Source organism: Muntiacus reevesi, chromosome 15, assembly GCF_963930625.1.
Source record: "Muntiacus reevesi chromosome 15, mMunRee1.1, whole genome shotgun sequence".
Classification (NCBI taxonomy): Eukaryota; Metazoa; Chordata; class Mammalia; order Artiodactyla; family Cervidae; genus Muntiacus; species Muntiacus reevesi.
Window position 1 is genome coordinate 60,801,206 of NC_089263.1, and position 27,959 is coordinate 60,829,164.

The window sequence follows — 27,959 nt, forward strand, 5'->3', positions numbered from 1 at the left end:
GGACCAAACGCCCTGGGAGGGGTCGGAGCTGGCGGGGGCGGAGCCGAGCGGGCGGGGGCGGTGCTGGGTCGCGCCGGGCCTGGGGCCGAGGCGGCGCGCGGCTCTGACAGCTGAGTCGGCTCGCGGCCTCCCGCCCCCTCCATGCCCGGCCCCGACCCCGACCCCGGCCAGGCCGGCCCGGGAGCCATGAGCCCCGGGCTGCTGATGCTGCTTGGCAGCGCCGTCCTGGTTGTCTTCGGCCTCTGCTGCACCTTCGTGCACCGCGCTCGCAGCCGCTACGAGCACATCCCCGGGCCGCCGCGGCCCAGGTGAGCGGGGGGGTGGGGGCGGGGGCCTGGATGGGGCGCTGGAATGGGGGGGTCGGGGAACCGCGTCCAAGCTGGCATCCGGAATGGGGGTCCAACCTTGCCACTGCGCGCGGCCGCTTGGAAACGGCGGCCAGGAGAGGGGCGCTAACTATTCTTAGTAACAAATTACTCACAGCCTCAGCAGCTGCTCGGCGCCCACCGTGCTCTGCTGGGCCCCGACAACGTGATGGTAGCGACAACCCTGTTAGGTGGGCGCTATTGTTACCCCATCGTTCAGACGAGGAGACTGAGGCGCGCAGAGGCAAAGTCACCTGCCCAAGGTCACGCAGTTGGTAAGCCTAGATTTAAACCCAGGTCAGCCTGGCTCTTAAAGTGGGCCCTCTTAACTTTGAGACTTGGATGAGGTCACTCAACCTGGATTGGGATACACTGTACTTTGGTCACATTACCCCCTCTTTTTTTTTTTGTCTCCCCTATTTCTGTCCTGGTATCTCCTTTTTGTCTTCTCCTTAGCACTTCCACTCCATCCTCGGCTCTCACCCCCATTCACGTCCCTCCCCACTCCCCACCAGAAGCTTACCTTTCAGAAGCTTAAATCAAACGGGTTATTTCTTTGCTCCAGAAGCTTCCCATCACTTTAGAACTAAATCTAAATTAAGTCCATTCTGTGGCCAGCAAGGCCCCTGCTGAGCTCTCAGAACCTGCTCTCCACTGCTCTCTCCCCTTGCTTGCTCACTGCTGTCCCCAGTCTTTCTGCACCCACCCATCCCAGCTGCATCCCTCCTCCAGGGTCCTCCTGTTCCCCCAAACCCACCTCCTAGCTCCAAACTCCTCAATGGGGCCCTCAACCCCAAACTTACCTCCTTTTCACCTGTTGACTATTCACCTGTTGACTGTCTGTCTCCCTCTTTAGAATGTGAGCCCCAGGAGGGCAGGGATCCTGTGTGTTCACATGTGTATCCCCAGTGCCTGGCACTTTGCGGATGCTCAATAAATATTTGTTGACTGAATGAATAAACCATGGTATTAGAACACCCTTTGGAAAACCTCAGGACACCAACATTCTGGAAGGCACCCACCTCCAGTGCAAAGCGGATGCCCTGCCATGAGAAGCCTGAGTCCCTGTTTGGGGGGTTCAGGAAAGATCTCTGTGACTGCGGACCTAGGGAGGCAGCTGTTCTCCCTGGCGCCTCTGTCCTCCCAGGTGCCCTCTCCCAGCCTTTTCCCTTACTTCACAGCTGTGTTTTCCCCTCCTTCTAGGCGATTCTTCCCCAGCCTTCTAGGCTTGGCTTAAATGCCAACTGTTCAGGGAGGCCCTACCTATTCCCACAGCCAAATACATTATGATCATTTTATAAAGTCACCCAAATGGTGGCAACCTCTTGTTAAGTGTCTGTCTCTCCCATGGGCCTGTGTCTGTCTTTTTCACTGCTGTGTCCCTGACACCTCGCTCAGTAGCACCTGGTTCATGCACAGTAGACCCTGGATAAACTCTGATTCAAGATGGATGGTAAAAGTCTCTTGCCAGTTTGGTTAGGTACGCTGTCACCCTTTCAGGTTTTCAAATCAGCCATCAACAGCTTGGAACTGTGAATTTTGCACTCATTCAGATAGGCCTCCTCCTGGCTTGACCTTCTTATAAACCTAAGTGCTTCAAACACTGCAGGCCTGGGCCAGTCTCTGTGTCTTGAGAAGACAGAACTTAAATCAAGCCCCTTTCTGCTACTCTCCCCCCATCAATTTTTTGAAATTGTTATTTTAAAAAATCAAATTAGGTATGCTGTAACATGTACCCCTTTAAAGTGTACAATTCAGTGCTTCCTAGTATAGTGACAGAGTTATGCAACCACCACTGCTAGCTCCAGAACATTTTCATCATCACAGAAAGAAACCCCATACCCGTTAGCTGTCACTCCTCATCCCCCCAAACTCCCTGACAACCACTAATTTGCCTTCTGTCTCCATAGATTTGCCTGTTTTGGACATTTCATATAAATGGACTCATACAATATGTGACCTTTGTGTCTGGCTTCTTTAGCTTAGCAGAATGTTTTCCAGGGTCATCCATGTAGTAACACGTGTCCGTGTTTCTTTCCCCTTTATGCCTGGATTCTCCCTGAGATCTTACACTGCAGAATTGACATGTGACCTACAGGGATGCAGGTGACTGGGTGGAGGAGAGGGAGGAGGCTGAATATAATGTGGGTTGGGGTCTTTATTCTAATGAGGTCAACTGAACAGTGCATGTGCAAAAGGTTTTGGATTAAAAATTGGTTGCTGGTCAAATACAAAGCTGCACTAAAGGAAAGTTCTGGAACTTCTTTTTAGTACAAATCAGATGCTTTGGCATTGAAAGTTTGGGTCCCTAAGCCATGACTGGCAACATCACGGTTGACAAGAAATCTGTGTGTATTGAGTTTCCAGTAGTGGCATTCGCCCCTTGTGCTTTGGGGCTCTGCCAGCTTGCAGGCAGGGAACCCTCTTCCCTGCAAGAGGCAGCTGCTGTGTTCTCCCAGCCCCACTCCTCATCCTCTTTATTCTGCAGGAGTCACCAGGATGCCCCCTCCTCCACGATGCCCTCCCTGATTGCCCCCATTTCTGTGTGCTCATTACAAACAACATCCTACTGCAACAATCCATGCGACATCTGAAAACACAGACCTCATGTTCAGATCCCACAGAGACACTGCTCCGAACTTCCTTATCAGTCCCGCACCCTCCCACCCCCCAGCCCCCGAGTGTGGGATGAATGTAAACTTGACAATGAAAAGTCTCTCTCTCAGTTTTTATTTTGTAATAATTTTTTTTTTCAAAACTCCTGGGCAGCATTGGTTCTCTCGGCCCTGTCCTCCTTGCCAAGGTGCCAGGCGTGGGGGCAGTCTGACAGTTGCTGGAGGGTTCCGGGCAATGGTGGAGACCCATGGCTGGCTCTGTTGGGGGGGTGCATTCAGTGGACTTGGGTGCCCAGCTGAGCACTCACCCCCACCCCCATCCCTCTGGCACGAGGCAAATTCATGGCCCCTCACCCTCACTTCCAGTGGGTGGCCCACCCCTGGACCATTTCGTGGGCTCCCTGCACCCCTCTGGGTGGCCTCACAGTGGGCCCTCCAGATAACTTCTGCTCCAGTAACTGTCCCACACTTTCTCTGCCCACTGGAAACCTCAGATTCCCACGGTGCCCATCGCGGGATTATCAGAAACTAGGCTTGTTGGGCACCAGGTGGTGGGGGGGGGGAGTGCCTTTTTGCCCGCCCCTCCCTCCCTCTCTGGGCTGCTCTGCCATATGCCGTCTGCTACTAGAGGCACACAGAGGTGTGTGCCCACCTCTGCTACAGAGGTGGGCTTCTGTCTGCCCGTCCCCGTGCCAGGCGTCTCCCGGGCGCTCTTTCCTTCCTCCTCAACTGCTTGTTTCTAACGCCCGGTCTTAGCGCTCTGTCTTCGCCTCCCCAGCGCCCCCTGTAGGAACAAGGAGGAACGGGACTTAGACGCCAGCCTTGCCTGGCCGTGGGCACCCCGAGCCCCTCCATGCCTTTTACCTTCTTGAGGTGTCGCTCATCTTCCGGCCCAGGTGGCTCTGGACCCTGTTGCTTAGGATAGACACTCTCAGACAGGTCTGGGGAGGTGAGGAGGGTCTAGACTCTGTTCTCACTCACTGTCTGGGGGGACTCAAAGATGAAAGCATTCTCCCCAACATGCCACTTTGGGGAGAGAGCAGGGATGCTGGATTATTCTGGAATGAAGCCAGTCGTGTGTGATGTCCACAGTCCATCTTGCTGCAGGTGGCATGGTGTAAGTTCAAAGCCACTCACCTCGAGTGGGTTTGGCGGCCCGCCGAACTCCCTTCCGCTCAGCCACTCGCACCGAGTCCTCAGCCCCTCATTTCCCTCCTCCAGCCAACACACACTTAGCCTTTATTCTCGCCTCCTAGTTCCTTGAGCAAATGAGCAGCCTGACCGAGCTTCCTTCCAGGGTTCTGCCATCACAGCGGCCCCCTGCCCTGCACCCCCTTCGCTGGGACCCCGATGCTCCTGGCCAAGGGCGCCCTCCACTTCCACCGCTCAGCGACCGCTGCATTGCCCGCTGCATTGCCCCCCTCTCGTCTCTCATCCCTCTTCCTTCTCTTCTGCATCGTTTCTATTTTTATATAATAGGCTGTAAAACAAACCTCTTCCCCCTCATTCACTCTAGCTGCCGCCCCCTCCCCCGATCCTGGCTTTGCACCCCCGCGCCAACACCCCCTCCAAAGCCTGCCTGTTTAGGGTCCCCCGTTCACCCTCCCCTTCTCGAATCCCCCACCCCATGGGCTCTGACCCCCACCTCTCCACCCAGTGGGCTCTGGTCAAGGCCCCAGTGACCTCCGTGGAGCTAGGCAGCTCGGTCAGTGCTCGGGGCCCATCTTGCCTGGCCCCTCAGCAGCCCGGGACGGGGCCAGTCCCTTCCGACCTCTTGGAGCTTGTCTTCACAGGTTTCCCCTCTCTGTCGCTGGCCTCCCCACTTGGCAACTCCTGCCCAGTCTCCCTGGCTCGTTGTCCCCTTCCTACCTGTCCCCCCAACAGCGGCTCACTCTTTCGGCCTCTTCTCTGCACCCACGGCTTGTGGTCTACCTGTCTGGAAGCCCCACTTCTTTGCTGAGGACTCACACTGAGAGCTCTAGCCAGGAGCTCTTCGCTCAGCTGCAGTCTCAGGGGACTGCCTGCCTGCATCCCTTCCATGTGAGATGGGCAGCGCATACCCAGCAGCTCCAAGGCTGGCTCCCAGTTTCATCCACTTGTCTCAGGCTGTTTGCCAGATGCCCATCCTGAGATGAGAACTGACGTGTAAGCAGTTTGGGGAAGGTGATTCTGGTGGGGTTGGACAGAGAAGATCAGTTCAGTTCAGTTCAGTCACTCAGTCATGTCTGACTCTTTGCGACCCCATGAACCGCAGCATGCCAGGCCTCCCTGTCCATCACCAACTCCCAGAGTCCACCCAAACCCGTGTCCATCAAGTTGGTGATGCCATCCAACCATCTCATCCTCTGTCATCCGCTTCTCCTCCTGTCCTCAATCTTTCCCAGCATCAGGGTCTTTTCCAATGAGTCAACTCTTCGCATGAGGTGGCCAAAGTATTGGAGTTTCAGCTTCAGCATCAGTCCTTCCAATGAACACCCAGGACTGATTTCCTTTAGGATGGACTGGTTGGATCTCCTTGCAGTCCAAGGGACTCTCAAGAGTCTTCTCCAACACCACAGCTCAAAAACATCAATTCTTCGGTGATCAGCTTTCTTTATAGTCCAACTCTCACATCCATACATGACCACTGGAAAAACCATAGCCTTGACTAGACAGACCTTTGTTGGCAAAGTAACGTCTCTGCTTTTTAATATGCTGTCTAGGTTGGTCATAACTTTTCTAAGGTCAGGTCAGAAGCCTAATAAAGCAAGTTACCTCTGGGGGCAACTGAGATGCAACCCCCCTGGGGAACTCTGGGGCCCGGTGGTCCCTGCCTGGAGGTAGAGGGAGAGGGGCTCACTGATGGAGGGCTGGTCTAGGGGCTGTTGGGCTGAGGTTTCCAGCCTGCCCTTCCCGCAGGCAGAGCCAAGAGAGCACAGAGCAGGGTCTCGGATGCTGGCCTTCGGAAGCCCCCACCTGCAAAGACAAGGGCAGGGGGCAGGCATGCAGTGTTTGCTGCTGCCAGCAGGCCCCACCCCCCAGCCCTCCTCACCTTGGTGAATGGCAGCTCTAGCCAGCCTCCCAGTGGCGCAGGGCAAAAGCCCCAGGGTCATCCCTGACCCCTCTCTCATGCCCCACGTCCAGTCCATCAGCAGGTCCCCTAGGCTCCACACACCTTCATGCATTCAGCGTCTGACGTCTCATCTCCACTTACTACCCCTCACTGCTGCCCCCGCGTCCACCTCTGCCTGCCCTGTTTACTCTCTGCCTTGTAGCAGTGAGGACGGTTCATTTAAAACCCAAGCCGGATCCCGTCTCTGGTTCTGCTCAAAACATTCCTGTGGGCTCCACCTCAACAAGGTCAAAGCAAAAGTTTGGATAACAGTCCACAGGGCAGCACATGATCTGAACCCCATCCTTGGCGAGCCCATCGTGCACCACTTTCCCTCAAGCACTCTACTGCAGCCACACTACCTCCTCGCTGTTCCTTGAGCTCACCAAGCATGCTCCTACCTCAGGGCCTTTGCACCTGCTATTCCCTTTGCCTGACATGCTCTTCCCCCAGATACCTGTGTGCCTGAGTTCCTCGCTCCTTGCAGCTCACATGTCACCTTCTTAAAGTGATGTCGCCTGCTTGAAATAACCCTTCTACATCCATCCCCAGCTCTCTTTATTTCCCCCAACTCTGATTTTTCTCCCAGCTGACTTCTTGTTTACATACTTATTTGTTTATTCATTCTGTCTCCCCCACCAGGAGAATGTGAGTTCCATGACCCAGAAAACCCCAATTGCAGTTTTATCGTCACCCATTCTGGAAGCTATAGTAAGTGAGCTTGACGGGAATAAAGTTAAACAGGAAACAGGAAGTCACCGGTACCTTGAAATGTGCCTAAAGCGACACCAGACCGGCTTGTTTACAATCTGGTTATCACACTGCTGAGTTAGCGTGCCCAAAGTATGCCCTGGTGAGCAGGGCTGTGGGGCACCCGGGTACCAGCCGCACACCTGGGGCCAGGTGACTTCCTTCTCCCACGTTCAGTTGCCCTGCCTATTAATTGGGTCAGTAATAGACCTGCTTCTATGAGGTGTGAGGAGTTCAGATGGAGTCAGGCTCAGCATGGTGCCCGGCATTTAATAAATGCTCAGTGAATGTCTCAGGTTATTTCCCACCGTGATTCAGTTGCTCAGTCGTGCTGACTGTTTGCGACCCCATGGACTACAGCATGCCAGGCTTCTCTGTCCTTCACTATCTCCCAGAGTTTGCTCAGACTCATGTCCACTGAGTCAGTGATGCTATCCAACCATCTCATCCCCTGCTGCCTTCTTCTCCTTTTACCTGCAGTCTTTCCCAGCATCAGGGTCTTATCCAATGAGTTGGCTCTTTGCATCAGGTGGCCAAAATATTATTCCTCATGCCAGCCCCCAACTTACCAGGGAGATGGTTTTATTCTTCTCCATCTTTCTAAGAAACCTTCTGGGGCCAGTCAGACTGGGATTCGCGTCCTGCCTGGTAACCCTGAGCCAGGGCTGTGCCTCTCCGTGCCTCAGTCCTCGCATCTGTGAAATGGGTCTGATAACACCGCCTCCACAAGGTCCTATGGGGAAGGGAGCACTCTTTGATGGTGACTTCCAGAGACCTTAATGTTTCCCATTTCTTCTAGTTTCCTTCTAGGACACCTCCCCTACTTTTGGAAAAAGGATGAGGTTTGTGGCCGCGTGCTCCAAGATGTGTTTTTGGATTGGTGGGTCCTAACTTGGTATTTGTTGCTCCTACCCCAGCCCTCACCTCTCATAGGCCAGCTCCCCCACACCCCCAGTCCAGCACACACTCCCCTCCCCGGCCCAGGCCATTCTCACCCCCCACAGTTCCTCTTCTAGGTAGAGAGGCATACAAGGCTGGTTCAGAAGGCAAGCTTCGGGACTTCGCTGGTGGTCCAGTGGTTAAGATTCTGTGCTTCCAATGAAGGGGGCATGGGTTCAATCCCTAGTTGGGGAACTAAAATCCCATATGCTATGTGGTATGGCCAAAAAAATGAAGAAGGCAAGTTCTGCCTTTAGCCAATGGCTTGGCACTAGACCAGTCATAAGAAGCTCTCTGAGCCTCAGTTTCTTCATCTGTAAATTGGGTGGGTGTGCGACTATGTAATAGTCATTGGTGTTTGGGGTAGGATTTTACATTTCTCAAAGCCATCATATTGCTTGATTCCCAGCACAACCTTTTGGGGCAAAGGAGAAGAGTAGAAACCCTGTTTTCATGGATATGGAAACAGAGGCCAGAGGGGGACGCAAATCAGCAGAGTCGGCACCAAGGCAGAACCTAGGCTCCAGGCCCCTGTTGAGTGCCCCCACGTCTGGGATGGGATGCCCTGTTTCCCCAGCTGAGCCTGGGGTGATCTGATGATGTTCACATCTCTGGTAGCTGACAGCCTCCTTCGCATCACTTTGGTTTCCAGGGCTAAGAAGTATGGGCCCGTCGTGCGGGTCAATGTCTTCCACAAAACCTCGGTCATCGTCACAAGCCCCGAGTCGGTCAAGGTAGGAAGCAGCGTGATTTCAAAGGAGAGCCTTCCCCTTCCCTGGTTGGGTGCATGAAACGCTACCCCAGGGACTGTGGGAGCAATGTTCGGGAGTCACATGAATTTGGGCTGGTTTCCCAAGGATCCCAAAGGGAACAGCATCTTCCTTTCTAACCACCCACCTGTTGTTGGTAGAGGTGGGAGGGGGGCTCCTAAAAGCAGAGCTGTTTGATGTGGACAGTGAGTTGTTAGACTCTTCTGGGTTGGGAACTGGTACACATACGTTTAGTTAGTCCATCTCTCTCAGCAGTTCTTTCCTCTGCAAGGTGGGGCTATAACCCCTCTCTTTTAAGGCTCTGATGAGAACGAAATGTTGATCCATTTATTTGACAAATAAAGGAGTAAATAAAGGGTCAAAATTTGCTTCCGCATGCACTTCTGTGTACTTTACAATTATGAACCCACTTAATCGGTAGGGACTCTTTCTGGTCCTCATCTTGGAAGTGAGGAAACAAAAACAGGACGCGTTAGTTGGCCTGTAGTATGTGCAGGAGCACGTCTGCCTCGTTGGTACTAAGAATGGCCATCAGATAGTCCACTTGGAAGTTGGCAGGACCCGGCTCTGCCGCCAGCTGGCTGTGGAAGCTCAGACAATTTACTTTGTCATTCTGGGCCATCGTTTCCTTGTCTGTCAAACAGGGATGATGCCGCTCTTGCAGACGGTTGTAAGAATGGAGCTGAAATGATGTATGTGAGCCGTCCAGCCCATGCTTGGCACACAGCAAGTGCTCAGTAAATGATGGGGCTGTTAGTCTCCCAGCAGGTACCAAGCTGACTTGCGGGTGTGGTACGCTGCTTGGAGAGTGGCTGTGGTGATTAAGAGGGATAAAATATAACTCTGTGTCTAGATCATGAGACAAGTTGAATGACCATGATGTCTCTAACAGAATGTTAAAAGTCATTTTATTTTTTATTAAAAAAAAAAATCTCATTGCAAATTCAGACACAGTTTAAGACTTTTTAAAGCACGCTACCAAAAACCATACACAAGACCTTCATGATGTTCAATGAGAAAAGAAATTGAAAGATATATATTAGTATGATGAATTACATTGACTAGTATTCAAGAGTTAAACCAGCCTTGCATTCCTGGGCATGATACGATTTGGTCCTGGTTACATGAATACAATTTACACATATTTTGTCAAGAACTTTTCTTTCTATATTTATTCTCTTCTTGATCCCTGACTTTGGAATCAGGTTGATAGGCCTCATAAGATGAGTTGGGAAATGTTTGCTCTCCTCTGTTTTTTGAAAGAGTTTATATAGGAGTAGTGTTATATCTTCCTTGAATGTTTGCTAGAACTTACCAGTGAAGCCATCTAGGCCTGTCATTTTGTTTTAGGGAAGCGTTTTCTGTTTTCTTTAAATTATACAATCAATTTTTAAGATTGATATACGGCCATTCGGATTTTTTATGTTTTCTTGAGTTTTGCGTCCTTCAAGGAACTTGCCTAGTTCTTCTAAATTGTTAAATTACTGGTATAAAGTTTTCTGCCATATCTATTTACTATCTTTATCATGTATAGTAGCTCTGTGGTATTGTTCTCTTTTGTTCCTGAGAATAGCAATTTCAGTTTTATCTTCTTGAACAGACTAGCAAGAGGTTGTTTTTCTTTTTTCCAATCATGTTAGTTTTATTCCTTTAAAGAGTGCTGGACTTTGTCAAATTGCCTGAATTCAAATCCTGTGTCTGTGACCACAAATTACCATGTCTGTGAGCTTGGGCCAGTTTTTCATCTAGACGTAAGAGGAGCATAGGAGTGCCCCCACATCTGAGGGATGGCTGGGCATTAAATGAACAGCAGGGTGCTCTTGTGATCTGGCGCTTACGGAACACCCGCTGTGTGCCAGGTGCCAGTCTCCACACTTTCCATGTAGAGCTAATTCATTCTCCCAGCAGCCCTGCCAGGCAGGCGCTCTCCTGATTCCCATCTTGTAAAATAAGGAAACAGGGGCAGAGGAGGTGAGTAACTCACCTAGGGTCATAGAGTTAGCAAGCGGTAGAGGAAAGATATTTGAGCCCAGATTCAAATTTAAGCCAGCAGAGTCCACAGCCTGAGCTGTCAAACCCTGGGCGGTGCTGCCTCAAGAGTTGTTTGCTAACGTTACTGTTGCTACCATCCTGCTCTTGGTGAGGAAGTGGACCCTTCTTCCAGGAAGCCTTCCTTGACTTCCATGTTTGGGTTGGCACAAACACCGAATCTTTGCTGAGAGCCTTTCCTATGTCCTAGAAGCCCTCCCACCAGGCTTTCCCCCTTCCCTGTTCTGGTTTCAGAGCAGCCCATGCCTTTTCTTGTTTTAGCCACTGTGCAAGGTGGTGTGGTTTGAGCTCCTGGGTGTGGGCTTCTGAGCGTGGGCATTGGAGTGAGGAAGCCCCCTCCCCGACATCATTCCCCAGCTGTGTGACCACAGGAAAAAAAAATCCCTTCACCCCTCTGTGCCCCGCTTTCCTCATCCCGGAAGGACAGGACTTCTAGAGGAAGTAGGTGGGATCACACGTTCGGGTGTTCCCACTCAGCTCAGGGTGATTTTTTGGAAGTGTGTTTCACAAGAGCCCAGAAAACTGCTGAGTCCTCTGCAGCCTCTCATGGGGGCACAAACTCATGTTGCTTTTTTGGGGGGCATTTAGAAGTTCCTGATGTCAACCAAGTACAACAAGGACTCCAAGATGTACCACGCGATCCAGACTGTGTTTGGTGAGAGGTAGGATTTGAGGGGGGTCCGGGGGGGAGTCTACGAGAGCCTCTGGCTGCGAGTGGAGGGCCCACGGGGTCCGGATTGTTGGATGTAGCATTCAGTCCCAGTACCCCAGCTGCCAGACACGCAACAGGGGCCATCCGTGGTGGCCGCTCTTGACATCAGCACCTCCCCTGTCCTCCTGTCCCCTCCGGGTGGCGGGTGGGAATGTGGGGGGTCGTGAGGTTGGGACACATGGTCGCCCCGTTTCTTATGAATTTGTTATGGTAAAATTCACATCACATAATATCTACCTTCTTAACCACACTGGGTTTGGTACATTCTCCATGTGCGTGATTGTCAGCACTGTCTGGCTCCAGCGCATTCTCATTACCATGAATGAAAGGTGAGCTGACCCCGTCAGGCGGTCAGTCCTCATTTCTTCACCCCGTTTCTCCCGTCAAGCGTCTGTCTCTCTTGCAGGCTGTTTGGCCAAGGCTTGGTATCCGAATGTGACTATGAGCGCTGGCACAAACAGCGGAGGGTCATGGACCTGGCCTTCAGCCGGAGGTGAGTGTAGCCACAGATGGGCCCCAGCGGTGTCACGGCAGGTTGCTCAGAGGTGGTGCTGGGCTCCCAGCCTGGGTGGACTTGGAAAAGGTGCGTCTTCATTTGAAGGGCCCTCACTTGGGGCTGAAGGGAGAGAGGAAGGACGCGGCATTACTGATCAGAGAGACAGAAAGGCAGGCAGGCCTGGGGTTGGTGGGGGCGGGAGGGAGTAGAGAGGCCCCCATGTGGTTTGTGAGCATCAGGAGCTGAATGACCTCAATGCCTGGAGGTGTGGGGGCCCCTGCCACCAGCCGCTTCCCTGGTTCAGATCTCATCTCTCCTCATCTGGACTTCTTCATTTATTGTTGTTTTCATTTGAGGGTAATTTTTCTTTTTTACTTTTGCTTTCTATTTTAAAAATCTTTTATTGGCATATATTTGATTGACATTGTGTTAGTTTCAGATGTACAACAAAGTAGATCGGTTATACATTTACATGTATCCACTCTTTTTTAGATTCTTTTCCCATATAGGCTGTTACAGAGTATTGAGTAATCCACAATCCATATTCAAATTTTGTCATTTGTGTAATGACAGCTATTTTTTCCTTGTCTAGGATCTAGTCCAGGTTCATGTGTTATGTTTAGTTACCATATCTCTTTAGCCTCCTTTGTTCTAGAACAGTTCTTAGTCTTTCTTTGAATTTCTTGACCTTAAGATTACTGGCCAATTTTGTAGAACTTCATTCAACTTTGTCTGCTATTTCTTGCTCCATAACCCTCAGGTTGTGGCTTTTTTGGCAGAAATGGCCCAGGAGTGATGTGTCTTCCTCAGGGTGTCGTATCGGGAAGCTTGTATTGATTTGTCTCTTTGCTGAAGATGTTAACTGCTCCCTTGCTTAAGAGGGTGTCCTCCAAGCTTCTCCACTATGAAGTTACTATTTAGTATATAATCTGTGCGATGACCACATAAACCTTTTCACTTCGAGTTTTATCACAGCCTCCTCCTTGGCTTCCCTGCCTCCTATCTCCCTCCTCCGATGCATCCACCTCAACACCCTGGGGAGATCCTGCTGACTCAGATCTAACCGTACCTCTCCCCTGTCCTGAAGCCTTCAGTGGCTCCTTATGATCTGAAAGATGAAGGTCAGACCTCACCCACCTCAATCTGCTCCCGAGACCCCCGCCCACCTTTGGAGCCTCTCTCCTCCAGCTTTCTGGAACTGCTGGGTTCTCCTGGCATCTCTGCCTTTGTTGCTGCCATCTCCCCGCCCTCTCTGTCACCCCAGGGAACTCCTGTGCCTCCTTTGATACCCAGCTAAGATGTCACTGCTTTGGGGAAGTGTTTCCTGACCTCCTAAGAATGAGGTCATGTCTCCGTCTGGCTCCCATCACATCCGCGGCAATGCCTCTCTTTCAGTCTGCCTCCCTCGCTAGATGTCAGGTCCTTAAAGGCAGAAGACGCACATTGTCACTGGACCCTTGCACCCAGTCTGACACCCAGCCGTTCACAAGCCCTCCAGGAACATCCATAAAGTGAATGAGTGCATGGAATGGTGCTGGTTTTACCGGAAAGTTGCCAGGAATGATAAAAGGAACAGACTAGGAGGAGGCATTTATTGAACAGATGCCTGTGCTGAGCACCAGGGTTGTGAAGGCCAGCCAAGGTGACATAGTCCTGCCCGCAGGAAGCTTTGAGGTCGTTGGGGGACATGGACTCTAATCATATGACCACTCACAGTGTTCATGACATCGTTGTCTTGGTGGACTCTCTCTAGCACCCTGAACCTCACCTTTGAACTGCGCTTTGCATTTTATTAAGTGCTTTCACAGAGATTTTTATTTAAAATGCTTAAAATTGTGGTAAGATACACATAACATCACATGTACCATCTTGTCCATTTTTAGATGTAGGGTTCAGTGGTATTAAGTATATTCATGTTGTAGTGCAACCATCACCACTATTTTTATGCTTTATTTTCACAATAAAGTAGTTGTCTAAGTTACATTTTATTGGAACTGCAAAATTCACAGAGTTGTATGAAAGAAAAGCTGGGTGATTCCTGTGTTTATGAAAGTGTCAGTTACCCTTGGTGAATCTGGATTCACTACTGGGAGTAAAAAGCAGGAACCACTGGTGGGTTTCATCTCCAGCCATTGTACACAGAGAATACCATTATATACCTTTAATAAAATTGTGAGAGTAAACTGCCAGTTTCTGCTTCTCCAGGTATTAATTTTGCTGAAAGGCCTTGGTCCCAGTCGTTCCATCATAAACAAGGGGTTGGGGCTTCACTGTACGGCTAACATTCCAGTCAGATATTTTGTACGTGCAGTAGCTGTGAGGGATTCAGTACTGGTGTGACAACCGTCCCAGGGGACCCAAATGAGTCAATTAGAATGTGACTTTTTCTTCAAGAAAAAGACAACTACGAGGAACCTTGCAAATTAATATATACTTGCAAACCACGTAAGTGTTGTGAGAAAAAAATCAAGAGTGCTTTGGGGGGCACATACTGAGGGCTTCCCTGCTGGCTCAGTCAGTAAAGAATCCACCTGCAATGCAGGAGACCTGGATTCGATCCCTGGGTTGAAAAGACTCCCTGGAAAAGGGAATGGCAGCCCACTCCAGTATTCTTGCCTGGGAAACCCTATGGACAGAGGAGCCTGGTGGGCTACAGCCCATGGGGTCACAAAGAGTCGGACACGACTTAGTGACTAAACCACCGCCCCCACCATCCAGGCTTAGGATGTGGCATTTGGGTGTCCATCTGGAGAGGAGGCAGATGTTAAGGTGCTAGTGGAGTGTAGGGGTTGAGGATGGGAGGCGAGAGAGCTCAGGCAGAAGGGACAGCATGTGCAAAGGCCCTGAGACAGGAAGGCGCACTGTGCTTTGGAGGAGATGAAAGGCCATTCTAACAGTGCAGCAGGTGGGAATGAGCAAGAGCAGACAGCCTCCTGGGCCCAGGTGAGGGATTTCCCCTCCCTCCTGAGGATGCTTCGGAGGATTTCAGGTGGGCAAGGATGAGATCAGAGTCGTGCTTTCAGTAAAGTCCTGGACCACAGAGAATAAGATATGCAGCCAGCATGGAACGGGGGCGGTAGTGACCACCAGGATGCCAGGACCTGTGCTAGAGTTGGAAACCAGAATAGAGCTGGCTGATTGGAAATGAAGAATGAATGATCTTTCCTAACTAAAAAAGTCACTTTTTTCCCCTCTCTTCCACAATTTTCTCTTTTTACTGGTTTTAAAAACATATTTGGAAATAATTTCAAATTTCTAGATGAGTTTCAAGAACAAGAATAGGAGAGAAAACATTCTTATGCCCTCTACCCAGATTGCTAACTTAGAAATTACTTTTAATTTCAAAAGCAGCACTTTCTCTTTGTAAAAATTTAGAAATATGTAATGTACAAAGGGGCAATCTCCCCTCTTTCCAATCCCTCAGGGATACCACTTTTGTGAGTTTGGAGAACATCCTTCCATACCTCTTTCTAAACTGTTTGCCAGGCAGACAAGTCAGGCAGCTATCCTGGGGCAGGGACATTGTGGGTTGAGAGTTCTGGGTCTGAAGACTCATTTCTGTTGGGCACCTTGATTGCTCGAGGACAGAGAGTGAAATGAGATGATTAAAGGCTGCAGATGGTGGCCTGGGTAGGGCAGGTAAGGAGAGTGGGCAGTGTGAGCAGAGAGGTCAGAGGGGAAACCTCCTGGACTCTTGGAGGCCCCAGAGGCCTTTCTTCCCTCCCTCCCCACTGTCCTCGGGAGTTTCTACATTGTCTCCTTGGGAGTCAGAGTTGAAGGGCCCAGTGGCAGAAAGGGTACATGTGGAATCATTAAAAGAAGCATAAAGGGACACGGGCCATCCTGAGTGGCGGGGGATTGGGAACCCCAAGGCTTAGTTTGATTATTGCAACCCCAACCTGTGAGCTGGGACTCGTGGGGAGGCCAGAAAGGCTGGGGGACGCCCCCATCACCGCTCTGCACACTGTCTCCCTCCAGAGAGGGGACAAAGGATGTCTGCAGGTCTGGGCTGGTCCCAGTGGCTACTGATGCCTGTGCTGTTTCCCCAGCTCCTTGGTTGGCTTGATGGGAACGTTCAATGAGAAAGCGGAACAGCTGGTGGAGATCCTGGAAGCCCAAGCGGATGGTCAGACCCCCGTGTCCATGCAGGACATGCTGACCTGTGCCACCATGGACATCCTGGCCAAGGTGATGGGAGGATGGCGGGGTGGGGTGGGCCACATGCCAATGGGCTCTTCTTCCCTCCCTTTTCCCTTCCTTGCTTCCCTCCCCTCCCTCCTCCTCCACGCATCAGCCACCCCTTCTCTGGGCTGGGAGGGTCATCTCCTTTATTTCCTTGAACATTCAAAACAACCTGTTGTGAAATTGGAGCTTCTAACTCATTCTTTAGAAATGGACCCAAAGAAATGCAGGGACTGGCTCTTGGCTGGTCAGTGGCAGGACCAGGACTGGATCCCAAGTCTGCCTGACTCTCAGCCCAAGCCTACCTCCCCCTTGGCAACCCTCCTCCCACAATCCCCCTCCTGCCATGGAGTATGGCTTGGCTTTTCACCGCCCCCCCAGCCCCCCCACCCCCATCGGCCATCTCAGCAAGGGCCCAGATAACTTTAAACCCAGGTAAAACGTGGAGTGCAGGCATAGAGAGTGAGGAGTTGTCACCATTCAAAAATTCACTGGGAGGCTGGGTTTAGAATAAACACCCAAGGAAGGCTGCATTTCAGGGAAAACGCATCTTGTCAAGGAGAGAAGCCTAGGCTCGTTGAGTGGCTATTATGTGCCACTTAATCTATCACATCCCACAGGGTTGGGGTTGTCATAGGTTGTTGTAAGGAGTCGATGACAGGATGCACGCAGTGCTCGCCCTGGGTCTTCAATCCTCGCATCCCCTACGTGTGACCTCACCCTTCTGTCTCCCCCAGGCAGCTTTTGGGATGGAGACCAGCATGCTTCTGGGTGCCCAGAAGCCTCTGTCCCGGAAAGTGAAACTGATCCTGGAGGGCATCAGCGCATCCCGGAACACTCTGGCGAAGGTACCAGCCATCATGGCTTGTCTGTCCTCATTTGCTGGAGCACCTCCTCCAGTGATTTTTTTTTTCCAGAATGGGTTTTGAGTTCTGATATGTCTGAAGTGACTTCCGAATCAGTCAGGATTTGCATACATCCCCTAAAGTAGAGGTGGAAAATCAAAGTGGTTTAAGAAAATTAGGAGTAAATCTTTCTCTTATGTAAAATGATCCTGAAGCAGGGAACCCAGGATGGCAATGATGACTCCACAATGTCAGATGTTCCTGGATTTTTCTGTCTTTCTGTTCCACTGTCTTTAGCACACCACCTCATTGTTATAAGATGGCTGCTGCAGCTCCAGCTATCACCTCCTTGTTCCAGGCATGAAGGAAGAAGAAGGGGGAAAGGTGGTACTATTACTGAACCAAATTTGGGTCTGCTTGCCTGCGCACAGTAAAGCCCATTTTATTGATACTGGGTTGTGGTAAAGGAAAGTGCAGTATTTATTGCAGGATACCAAGCAAGGAGCGCAGCTAGTGCTTAAAAAGCCTGAACTCCCCGAAGGCTTTCAGGGAAAGGTTTTAAAAGACAGAGTGAGGGAGAGGAGTTGTGGGATGTGAAATCTGTTCATGGATATTCTTCTGATTGGCTGGTGGTGAGGTAATCAGGAAGCAACATTATCAAACTTCTGGTTCTGTCTGGTCTGGGGTCTACGTGCTTATGGGTAGCATACTATTAACTTCCTCCACTGGAGGAAGTATCTGCAAAACAACTCAAAAGATAAGGCTCTGAATGTTATTTATAGCCCTTGAGGAGGAACTAAATGTCCTTGACTTTATTTAATGGCTAAACTATTTTTATTTTGTCTTCCTTGGCTGTTTTCCTTTCTTTCTGCATTTTCTCACTTCTCTGATTAAATTTACCCATTGGAACTTGGGGAAGACCTTGGAGGCTAAGGTCTTCCTATAGACAAGAGGCAGGTGGAGCATGGCAGGGGGCAGGAGGGGCTGGGTTCTGCTCTGGGAAGACCCCATAGGGTCGCGCTCAGCTACAGTACTTGAGCTGATTCCCAGACAGATGCCCTCCTGTTCCCTGGGACTTCAGACTCTGTGCTTAGAATCCCCTGATGTCACTGCATCTGTTCAGCAGTTAATTCCACTCCACTTCCCTCTGGCTTCTGTCCACTTTCTGCCTTCAGTGCAATCCTAACTGTATCCATCCTTCAGGAATCCTTAAAAAAAAAAAAAATATATATATATATATATATATATATATATATATATATATATATAAAATTTATTTTTGGCTATACCACCCTCCACATATGGGATCTTATTAATAGTTTCCTGACCAGAGATTGAGCCTGCACCCCCTACAGTGGACAAAGCATGGAGTCTTAATCACTGGATCACCAGGCAAGTTTCCCCCAGAAATCCTTTCCTATTTTCCAGTGCTCCATGGATTTTTTTAAAAAATAATTAATTTATTTTTAATTAAAGGACAATTGCTTTACAGTATTGTGCAGATTTCTGCCAAACATCAACATGAATCAGCCATAGGTATACACACGGTCTCCTCCCTCCTGAAACTCCTCCCACCTCCCTCCCCTTCCCACCCCTGGAGGTTGTCTCCCATCCCTGCTTTGAGTTCCCTGGGTCATGCAGCAAATTCCCTCCCATTGGCTATCTATTTTACATATGACAATGTATGTTTCCAGATTACTCTCTCCAGACATCCCATCATCTTCCTCCCCCGACCCCACTCCCAGCACCACTGCCCCCCACCCCAACTCCCCATCTGTCCATAAGCCTGTTTTCTATGTCTGTGTCCCCAGTGGTCCGTGGATATTTTAAGGCATCTTTCCCAACATCTCTAGGGATTCAGAGCAGGAAGGGGAAGACAGTGCTTGGGCTTAGCCCACCGTCTTGATGAAACCTCCTGGCTACTTGATCTTTTCTAGAATGTTCCCAGGTTCTTCTGGCTTCCTAGCCTGCTGTGGATTTCTGACGTCCTTTTGGAGCTGGGGGGCCAGGGGAGTCGGGGGAGGCGGGGAGGCGCGCTGACACGGAGCGGGAACTCTCCTGCAGTTTATGCCGGGGAAGTGGAAGCAGCTTCGCGAGACCCGGGAGAGCGTCCGCTTCCTGCGCCAGGTCGGCAAGGAGTGGGTCCAGCGGCGCCGCGAGGCCCTGCAGAGGGGGGAGGACGTGCCGGCCGACATCCTCACGCAGATCCTCAAAGGTGCCGGGGGCTCCGCGGGCCCGGGAGGGGGGCGCGGCGGGGTGCCCCTTCCCGGCCAGGGTGACCCATCACAGGGGAGAGGGGCCAGGCTCCCGGCGCCGACACGCGCCTTGTCTTTCAGCCGAAGAGGGGGCCCAGGACGACGAGATCCTGCTGGACAACTTCGTCACCTTCTTCATCGCTGGTCTGTAGCTTCGGCGGCCACCAGGGGTTCCGAGCTTTGCAGGAATGCTGGGGACCGTGGGCTGCCTGACTCGGAGGTGGCCTTAGGCTGAGCAGAGGTCCACTCTGGGGTGGGCTGGGGTGAGGGGAGCAGACGCCCTTTCTTGCTTCTCGGGGAGGCCCAGGAGGCGCTCTTGGTGGCCCCACAACCTGGTTGTTGTCATCGTTCAGTCGCTAAGTCATGTCCCGCTCTTTGGGACCCCGTGGACCGTAGCCCGCCAGGCCTTCCTCACCATCTCCTGGAGTTTGCCCAAGTTCAGGTCCATTGAGTTGGTGATGCCATCCAACCATCTCATCCTCTGTCGCCCCCTTCTTCTCCTGCCCTCAGTCTTTCCCAGCTATCAGGGGCTCTCCCAATGAGTCGGCTGCTCGCATCAGCCACCTGGTTAACTCCTTAACCCACCTGGTTAGGGAGCTGGCAATTGTGAAGCTTCGTGAAGCTGCCTTTTGGGGCTCAGGAGAGCTTGGCCACGTGAATGCAAGGCTCTGCCTTACTCAGTTTGTGGCGAGGCCTTCGGTAGACTAGCACCAGAAGACGGGCGAAGCATGTTGATTCGTTGGCTCATCAAATACTTCTTGAGCATTGTCCTTCACCTGGAAAACTCCTCCTCACCCTTCAGCGATCCCGCAGGCGCCTGCTCCTCAGAGAAGCCCTCAGGGATTGTCCCAGTTAGAAGCTCTCCGTGGTGCCCAGACAGGAGATGTACCCTCTCCAGACCTCAGGAGCTGGTGCCCGCATTAGGCAGGTCGCGGGCCTCAGCCCCAAAAGCCTTGCTTTACTTGAGTCCCAGCTCTGCCCCTCCCGCTGTGTGACCCAAGAGAGACATATTCCTCTCAGCCTCAGCTTGCTCTTCTGCAAAATGGGGACAAATATCCCTCCAGGCCAGGTGAGGCCCAAGGAGGGTTGGAGGAAAGGTCTCCCAGGGTGTGATCCCTGGATGCAGGCGGCAAAGGCCGGTTCTTTGACCGCACAGGGTGGCAGCAGGTGTGGAGGTGGCCAGCTGTCTCCTCCGTATCTGTAGGTCTGGCTCAGCCAACGGGAGCGGTGAGGCCTTGACCTGCCTCTAGGGGCTCGGGGTCTCAGAGGCCCGGTGGGCTGGGCCAGCCGCAGCCCGGCAGGTCACGTGGGGCTGCCACTCTCCTCCTTCCCGCAGGTCATGAGACTTCTGCCAATCACCTGGCATTCACGGTGATGGAGCTGTCGCGCCAGCCCGAGATCTTGGCAAGGTATGGGGAGGGGAGGTGGGGGGCCCTGAGGTTGGTGAAGAGGGCTGTCTGACCTCTGGCTCCCAGAGGACCCCCTGTTCCTACCTCCCCCGGTGGAGCCCCCCAGCCCTGCTTCAGTGAGCCCTGCTCCCCTTCACCCCAGGGTCTTTGCACATGCTGTTCTTACTTCTAGAAGCTCCTCTTCCTGCTTTTCTCCTGGAGAACCCTCCCCACTCCCCCTCTCTCCTCCCCCCTCCCCTTTTTCCCCCTCCCTTCCTCCTTCCTCCCTCCCCCCCTTCCCCTCCCCCTCCCCCTTCCCCCTCCCAAAACCTTTCTGACCCCAAAAGCAGCCACTCTGTTTCCCCTCCTAGCCTGCCCCCAGCTCACACTTGCACCTTCTCCCAGGAACATCTGCTTTGAGTCTATTTCAGTCGTGAAACCGGAAGCTCCAAGAGGGCAGGGCCTTGGCTGTTTCCCTCCCGAGATGTGTGCAGGGCCTGGCCAGGGGCTGGCACTGAGGACTGAACTGAATTCCAAGCAAAGTGCTGAGGGAGACAAAGGCGGGCCTCCCTGGGGAGGTGGCATTTGAGCGGGGCCCTTGGTTTCCTTAAATACAGACGGGGTCCCTCAAGGACTGGGGCCCAGACGGGCTGAGCCAAACCCCAAGGACAGGCTGGGGGCTGGGAGCTCTGGGGACGAGGGGAAGGGCCCATTAGGGCAACGGTTGTCATCCCCAGCAGAAAGGGCAGACTGAATGATTGCCTGGGGATAGAAAATAACACAGTGGACCCTCGGACAACAGGGTTTGAACTGTGGGGCCCCCTTACACGTGGATTTCTTCCACTCAGTACTGGTTACAGCCCCACGTGGTCCCCGGTGGGTTGAAGCCAGAGATGTGGAACCACGGACACGGAGGGCCGATGGTCCAAACTGATACTCGGATTTTTGACTATGCGGAGGGTCAGTGCCTCAACTAATGTGTTGTGCAAGGGTCAACTGTAGCTTATGGGTGTTTAAAAGTACATAATAAAAATATAATTATAAAAATAAATAAAATGAAGATACATAATAGTATTTATTAAAAATCTGGAATAAACAGAAAAGTTTAATTATTACAATAAATCCAGGGACTTCCCTAGCAGTCCAGTGGTTAAGACTCCACACTCCAATGCAGGGGGTGTGGGGTGGATCCCTGGTTGGGGAACTGAGATCCCACATGCGGCATACCATGGGCAAAAATTAACAACAATAAATGCAATTGTGGTGCCCTCATCCACCCAATGACAGTTCAGAGTTAATTCCTGAATCGCACCATCTGTATTATCACATTGCCCCACATTTCTGCAACCTCTTCCCAAGTCCATTCATTCTTCTTTCCTTAAACTTTTTATTTTGTATTGGGCTATAGCTGATTAACAATGTGGGAGTTTCAGGTGAAGAGTGAAGGTGCTCGGTCATACATATACATGTATCCATTGTCCCCCAAACTCCCCTCCCCCTCATTCTTTTTTAAATATTGTGGCTATGTGTGTGTGTGTGTGTTTGTGTATATGTGTCATATATATTATATCATATATATAATAAAGTTTACCATTTAAACTATTTTCAAGTCTGCAGTCCAATGGCATTGAGTACATTCACAGTCAGGCAGCCATCCCCACCATCTATCCCCAGAACGTTCCAGCATCCCAAACAGAAACCATCCCCATTAAGGACTTAATTCCCCACTCCCTGCTTCCCTTCCTCCAGCCTCTGGCCGCCACCATTCTATTTCCTGTCTCTGTAAATCTGACTCCTCCAGGTACCTCCTACAAGTGGAATCATATAGTATTTGTCCTTTTTGCTTGGCTTCTTTCACTCAGCATAACGTCCTCAAGGTTCAGCCATGTGGCAGCGTGCAGTGGGATGCCCTTCCCTTTTAAGTCTGAGCAATACTCCATCGTATGGATGGACCACCTCTTGTCTATCCATTCATCTATCAGTGGACACTTGGGTTGCTTCCAGCTTTGGGTTACTGTGAATAGTGTTGCTACAAGCATTGGTGTGCAAATACCTATTTGGGACCCAAGTTTCAGTTGTTTTGGGTCTCAAGCATCAAGCACCAAGAAGTGGGGTTACCACCCATGGTAATTCTGTGTTTAGTTTTTTGAGCAGCCTCCGTACCATTTTCCACAGCAGCTGCACGATTTTACATTCTCATTAACAGTGCACAGGGGTTCCGGTTTCTCCGCATCCTCACAACCCCTGTTATTTTCTGCCTCCGGCATGGGTAGGAAGTGGTCCAGGTCCACTTGCGCTGCTATGTATTACTGTTTAAAATGTATTTATTTTTAATTGGAGGATGATTACTTTACAGTATTGTGTACGTTTCTGCCATGTATCAACATGCATCAGTCATAGGCATACATACGTCCCCTCCTTCCTGACCCTCTCTCCCACCTCCCCCCCCATCCCACCCCCTCTAGGGTTTGAGCTCCCTGCATCATATAGCAAATCCCCACTGGCTCTCTGTTTTACATATGATAACGTGTATGTTTCAATGCTGCTCTATTTGTCCCACCTTCTCCTTCCCTCACTGTGTCCACGAGTCTGTTCTGTGTCTGCATCTCTATTGCTGCCCCGCATACAGGTTCATCAGTGCCATCTTTCTAGATTCCATGTGTCTGCGCTAATATATGATAGTTGTTTTTCTCCTCCTGACTTACTTCACTCTGTATAACAGGGTCTACAGCGTGCATCCTAAGGCTGGCACCTGCATCGTTCGCTCTGCTGTTTCCAGCTGCTTGGAGCCTAGCTAAAATAGGCCTCTTGGTGCTCTTTTTCTTTTTTCAAGGTCTAAAGAAAATTCAACTTGCATTTCGTAAGGATGGTATCAAATTTCTATATTTGAGAGAATGGGATTCTGAGAATAATTCTCATTATAGAGAATTTATAACCCTGAGAGAATGTGCGTCAATATAATATTAAGTCTCCCAAACAGAGATATGGAATTTAATCTCCATTTATGCAAGAGGCATCTTTGTGCAAAGACCCTGTTCTGAGGTGGTTGCAGCCGATTCCAAGCAGCACGCAATGATGGGTGGATGTTCTGAGGGCTGGAAACGTAGCTCCCAACTGCTTGGGCGTCTGGGTCTGGACGTGGCGGTTCCTTCAAGAACAGGGCCCGGGGGTCAGTGTGTGCAGCGGAGGCGGGCCCCAGGCCTCTCTCGTCACGCTTCCTGCCATGCCCCCTCTTAACACTCAGGTGGGGACCTCTCCCCTTGGAGACGAACTTGTCTTTGTCTGACCGGCAGGCTGCAGGCCGAGGTGGACGAGGTCATTGGGTCCAAGAGGCACCTTGACTGCGAGGACCTGGGCAGACTGCAGTACCTGTCTCAGGTGTGGGGGTGGGAGAGGAGCTTCCGGGCAGAGGTGGGTGGTGGCTGACCAGGCCTGCTGCCTCCCCGGACCCTGTAGGAGAGGGATTCTCCAGTGTCCTGGCACCTGAGAGTCCCCTGGGAGAGTAAAGACCTCCCGGTGTCCGGGCTGCTCCAGACCAAGGATATTAAGCGCTGGGGGTGTGGCTAAGGCTTCCCAGGTGATTCCAATATGGAAATCAGCCCATTAGTCAAAGGTGCTGTGTTTGGGCTTCCCAAGGAGCCTGGGTTCCAAAAGTCTCAGACTTACCACCCGGGGGCCAGTCTCAGCCCAAAGAGTCCCCGACACAGCACAGGGGGAGGGCTTCCTCCAGCTGCCCTGGGTCCTCGGAATGGTAGGGGCCCCGGTTTAGAGGGAGGTCTGGCTCCTGGCGCGGTGGCTTTGCTCAACCCCTTCCCTGGGCCTCAGTTTCCCCTTCTGTCACATGAGGGGTTGGACATGCAGATGAAGCTAAACTTGCAGGGGCTCGGGACCCAGTCTGGCTGTGGGCACACACGCAGTGCCTTGAATGGGAGCAGAGAAGGGTCTGGGACATGCTTCTGGCACCTTCCGTGGGGTCTCCTGACATCCGTCTCTCATTATCTGCCCGTGTGGTGTCTGCAGGTCCTCAAAGAGTCGCTGAGGCTGTACCCGCCGGCGTGGGGCACCTTCCGTCTGCTGGAGGAGGAGACCTTGATTGATGGGGTCCGAGTCCCCGGCAACACGCCGCTCCTGGTGCGTGGGGGCCCTGCCTGCCCACCCCCGAGCGGCCGGCTGGGGGTTGTTCTCTGAGGTCAGGGGCTCCTCCCTGGCCACCCCGGCCACTTGAGTCTGACCATAACCCCGTGATGTGCTTTCTCTCCCCGCCACACTGTCCAGCGTGAGATTACAGTGGATGCTTTTAAAACGGAGAGGCCTCATTTACAGCTGAGGCCGCTGAGGCTCAGAGAGGTTAGGTAACTTTGCTGAGATCACACAGCTAGCAAGGGGCAGATATGGGGAAGTGCCTGGTTTCTGTGCTGGCCCAAATTTGCCCCAGTTCCTTTTCTGTCCACAGCTCCTGCTCCCTTCCCACTAAGGCTGACTTTCTCCCCCTGTTCTCCTTTAATTTTGTTTCTCTGCCTGTTTCCTCATTCATTCATTCGGGCTCCATTCATGCACAATGACCTCCATAAACTCACTCCCCCTCCCCCCAAAAAACTAGAATGTAACCAGCTGTGTACACACGGCTCTCCTGGTTCCCCCCCAGAAGCTGTCACTGTCCCGAATTCTATGCTTGCCACCCGCCCACCTTTGTGTGTGTGTGTGTGTACGCACACAATAATGTGCTCTAGGACTTGCTTTGTGACTCAGCACAACATCTATTAAGATTGTGCAGATTTCCACGTGTGGCTGTAGGCCATCCATTTTCGCTTCCCTGGAACATGACATCAGTCATTCTGGGTTGCTGCGTGCTGTGCTAAGCCGTTTCAGTTGTCTCTGACCCTTTGTGACCCCAGACCCCTCTGTCCATGGGATTCTCCAGGCAAGAAAACTGGAGTGGGTTGCCATTTCCTCCTCCAGGGGATCTTCCCCACCCTGGGACTGAGCCCGAGTCTCTTACGTCTCCTGCATGGGCAAGCAGGCTCTTCACCTGGGAAGCACCATGTTGGATTAAGGGCCCCAGTGACCTCATTTTCACTTAATTACCTCTTTAAAGAGCCTATCTCTAAATACAGTCACATTCTGAAGTTAACTTCAGCATATGAATTTTAGGGGCACATAATTCAGCCCAAATAGGGCCCAGTTTTATTTTCACAAAGAAGAATGATGTGTCCCACCTTTTGAGCAGCTCCCCCTGCCCCAGGGCCCAGCCACACTCACCCCAGCACACACCAAAGCTTCATCCATACATGCTTCTTTATCCTGTTTATCTGCACTTTAAAAAATAACTACCAGCTACTGCAATGACTGTCTCTTCAGAATGCCCTTACATCTGGCAGGGCGAGGCCCCAGGGCTGACTCTCAACCCCCATGTCCAACCTGAACCCCATGACCTTGAGTGGGCAGAGCCAGGCTCCAACACCAGGCCTTCTCCCTGCTCGCTGAGCCATCTCAGGCAAGACCCTGGACTTCCAGGCCTCAGTACCATCCTGGCAAGCTGGGGATGCTGGTACCCGAGTCAACAGGATAATGTACATCCTGTGTCTGGCAAAACTCCCTGGCATGTAGTAGGCACCGTTTGCTGCCCCCAGACCCCTCCCCATCTTACGCTCCCACTCCAGCCTTGGGAGCCCTGGACCCCACACAGAGAAGGAGCAGCGAAGACTTGGAGAGACACTCTGTGCAGAGGCCAGCACCCAGGGCCCGGGGCTGGGGCACAGAGCATCAGCCCCAGTCAAGAGGCGCCAGGTGTGCAGGCGAAAGCCCACTGGGGGGTTGGTGGCTCCCCACCCCCACTCCACTGAAGCAAGTCTTGTTTGGAGACAAACGTTGAATAATAACAGCTCTCAGGAATCGAGAGAAGGATGGCCTTGCCGCAGACCTGAGCTTGCATCTCGTTTTGGCCACTTACTTGCCAGGTGACTTCAGGCATGTCATGAAACTCTGAGCCTCAGTTTCCTCATCTGTAAAATAGGGATAATTGTGGCTCCCCCCCCCAGGGTAAAGCCAAGCATGGGATGATGTAGCGTGCCCAGCCGGTGGATGACATGTTGGGTTGCCCTCTTTCTTCCTCTTAGACACTTTTCAGGGGGCAATGGAATCCCACCCTGGTCCAGATGGGCGGGTGGGGAGGTGGGTGGTTGGGGAGATGGGCGGGGTGGTGGGGATTCGAGGAGGGGGTACTCTGCTCCGAGCCTTCCCATTGGGTGACTGCAGCAGGTGGGGGAGGTGCGAGGGGACCTAGCCTTGGACCCAGAGACAAGCGGATCCTCTGCCCGGCAGTTCAGCACCTACGTCATGGGGCGGATGGACACGTACTTTGAGGACCCTCTGACTTTCAACCCGGATCGCTTCGGCCCCAAAGCACCCAAGTAAGTCTGTCTTCAAGCTGTCAGTGAGTGGAGGCCTGGCGGGAGGACGGCCCCAGCGGCCTCCGGTCTGAGCTGCCGTGACCCCTGACCACTGTGAGGGAACTGGGATCCCCACTCTGCCCCATTTACAGGGAGGAGATCCCAGCTCAGAGAGGTTAGGTAACTTGCCCAGGGAGGCACAGCCAGCAAGGACTCAGACTGGTTTTAAAGCATGTGCTTATAACCAGTCCCTTATACTGCAGAGCCCTGTGACTTGGGCAAGTGGCCGAGCCTTCCCCAGGCCGGATGATCCTATCTGAGAAATGGGAATACTGACAGCTCCCTCTAGAGTGACCGCTCTTAAGTACCACAGCTCTGATGGGGTCTGAGTCCAGACCGGGACTGCCCGGAGCCGGACGTGTGACCGGCTGAGTAAGTGGACCGAGTGACGTAGGACCTTGGGGGAGTGGCTTTGCCTCTCTGAGCCTCAGTGCCTCCATCTGTGAAATGGAACCAATCACAGCCCCTTACGGAAGGCTCCGTGGAGGATGAAACGAGAAAACGCTGACCCAGAGCTCAGCAGAGTCAGCCGGTGACGTCGGTAGCTTGGTCAAAAGCAGCCCCGGCCCGAAGCCGTCATCACAGGGGTGGCCTTGTCACTGCTGTCGCCTCCTGACGCCTCCCTCCCGTTTGCAGGCCCAAGTTCACCTACTTCCCATTCTCCCTGGGACCCCGCTCCTGCATCGGGCAGCAGTTTGCTCAGGTAGGAGGCCAGCCGCAGGGTTTCAGCCCAGGGGGGACCATGGGGTGGCGTCCGGTCCGGGAAGCACTTCAGAGCCCCTCTGCTCCAGGGTCCCTGGGGCTGGGGGCCCAGGCAGCCATGGCGCCTCACGTCCTGCATCCTCATCGCTGACTCACCCTCCCCGCCCGCTGCGCGCACAGATGGAGGTGAAGGTGGTCATGGCCAAGCTGCTGCAGAGGCTGGAGTTCCGGCTGGTGCCTGGGCAGCGATTCGGGCTGCAGGAGCAGGCCACGCTCAAGCCGCTGGACCCTGTGATCTGCACGCTGCAGCCCCGGGGCTGGCAGCCGGCGCCCCCGCCCCCGCCCTGCTGA

The 27,959-nt window shown here is 52.3% G+C and overlaps 1 protein-coding gene across 1 annotated transcript; it reads left to right on the top strand.

The window, feature by feature from the left end:
- The first annotated feature begins 184 nt into the window (after nucleotides 1-184).
- On the top strand, nucleotides 185-27,959 carry CYP46A1 (cytochrome P450 family 46 subfamily A member 1). Its single transcript, XM_065906849.1, has 15 exons — nucleotides 185-308; nucleotides 7,621-7,701; nucleotides 8,413-8,494; nucleotides 11,168-11,241; nucleotides 11,698-11,784; nucleotides 15,837-15,975; nucleotides 16,707-16,817; nucleotides 18,879-19,029; nucleotides 19,151-19,213; nucleotides 20,406-20,478; nucleotides 23,751-23,835; nucleotides 24,478-24,588; nucleotides 26,779-26,867; nucleotides 27,543-27,609; nucleotides 27,789-27,959. Exons 1-15 carry the CDS (start codon nucleotides 187-189, stop codon nucleotides 27,957-27,959), a joined length of 1,506 nt encoding a protein of 501 aa, XP_065762921.1. The 5' UTR covers nucleotides 185-186.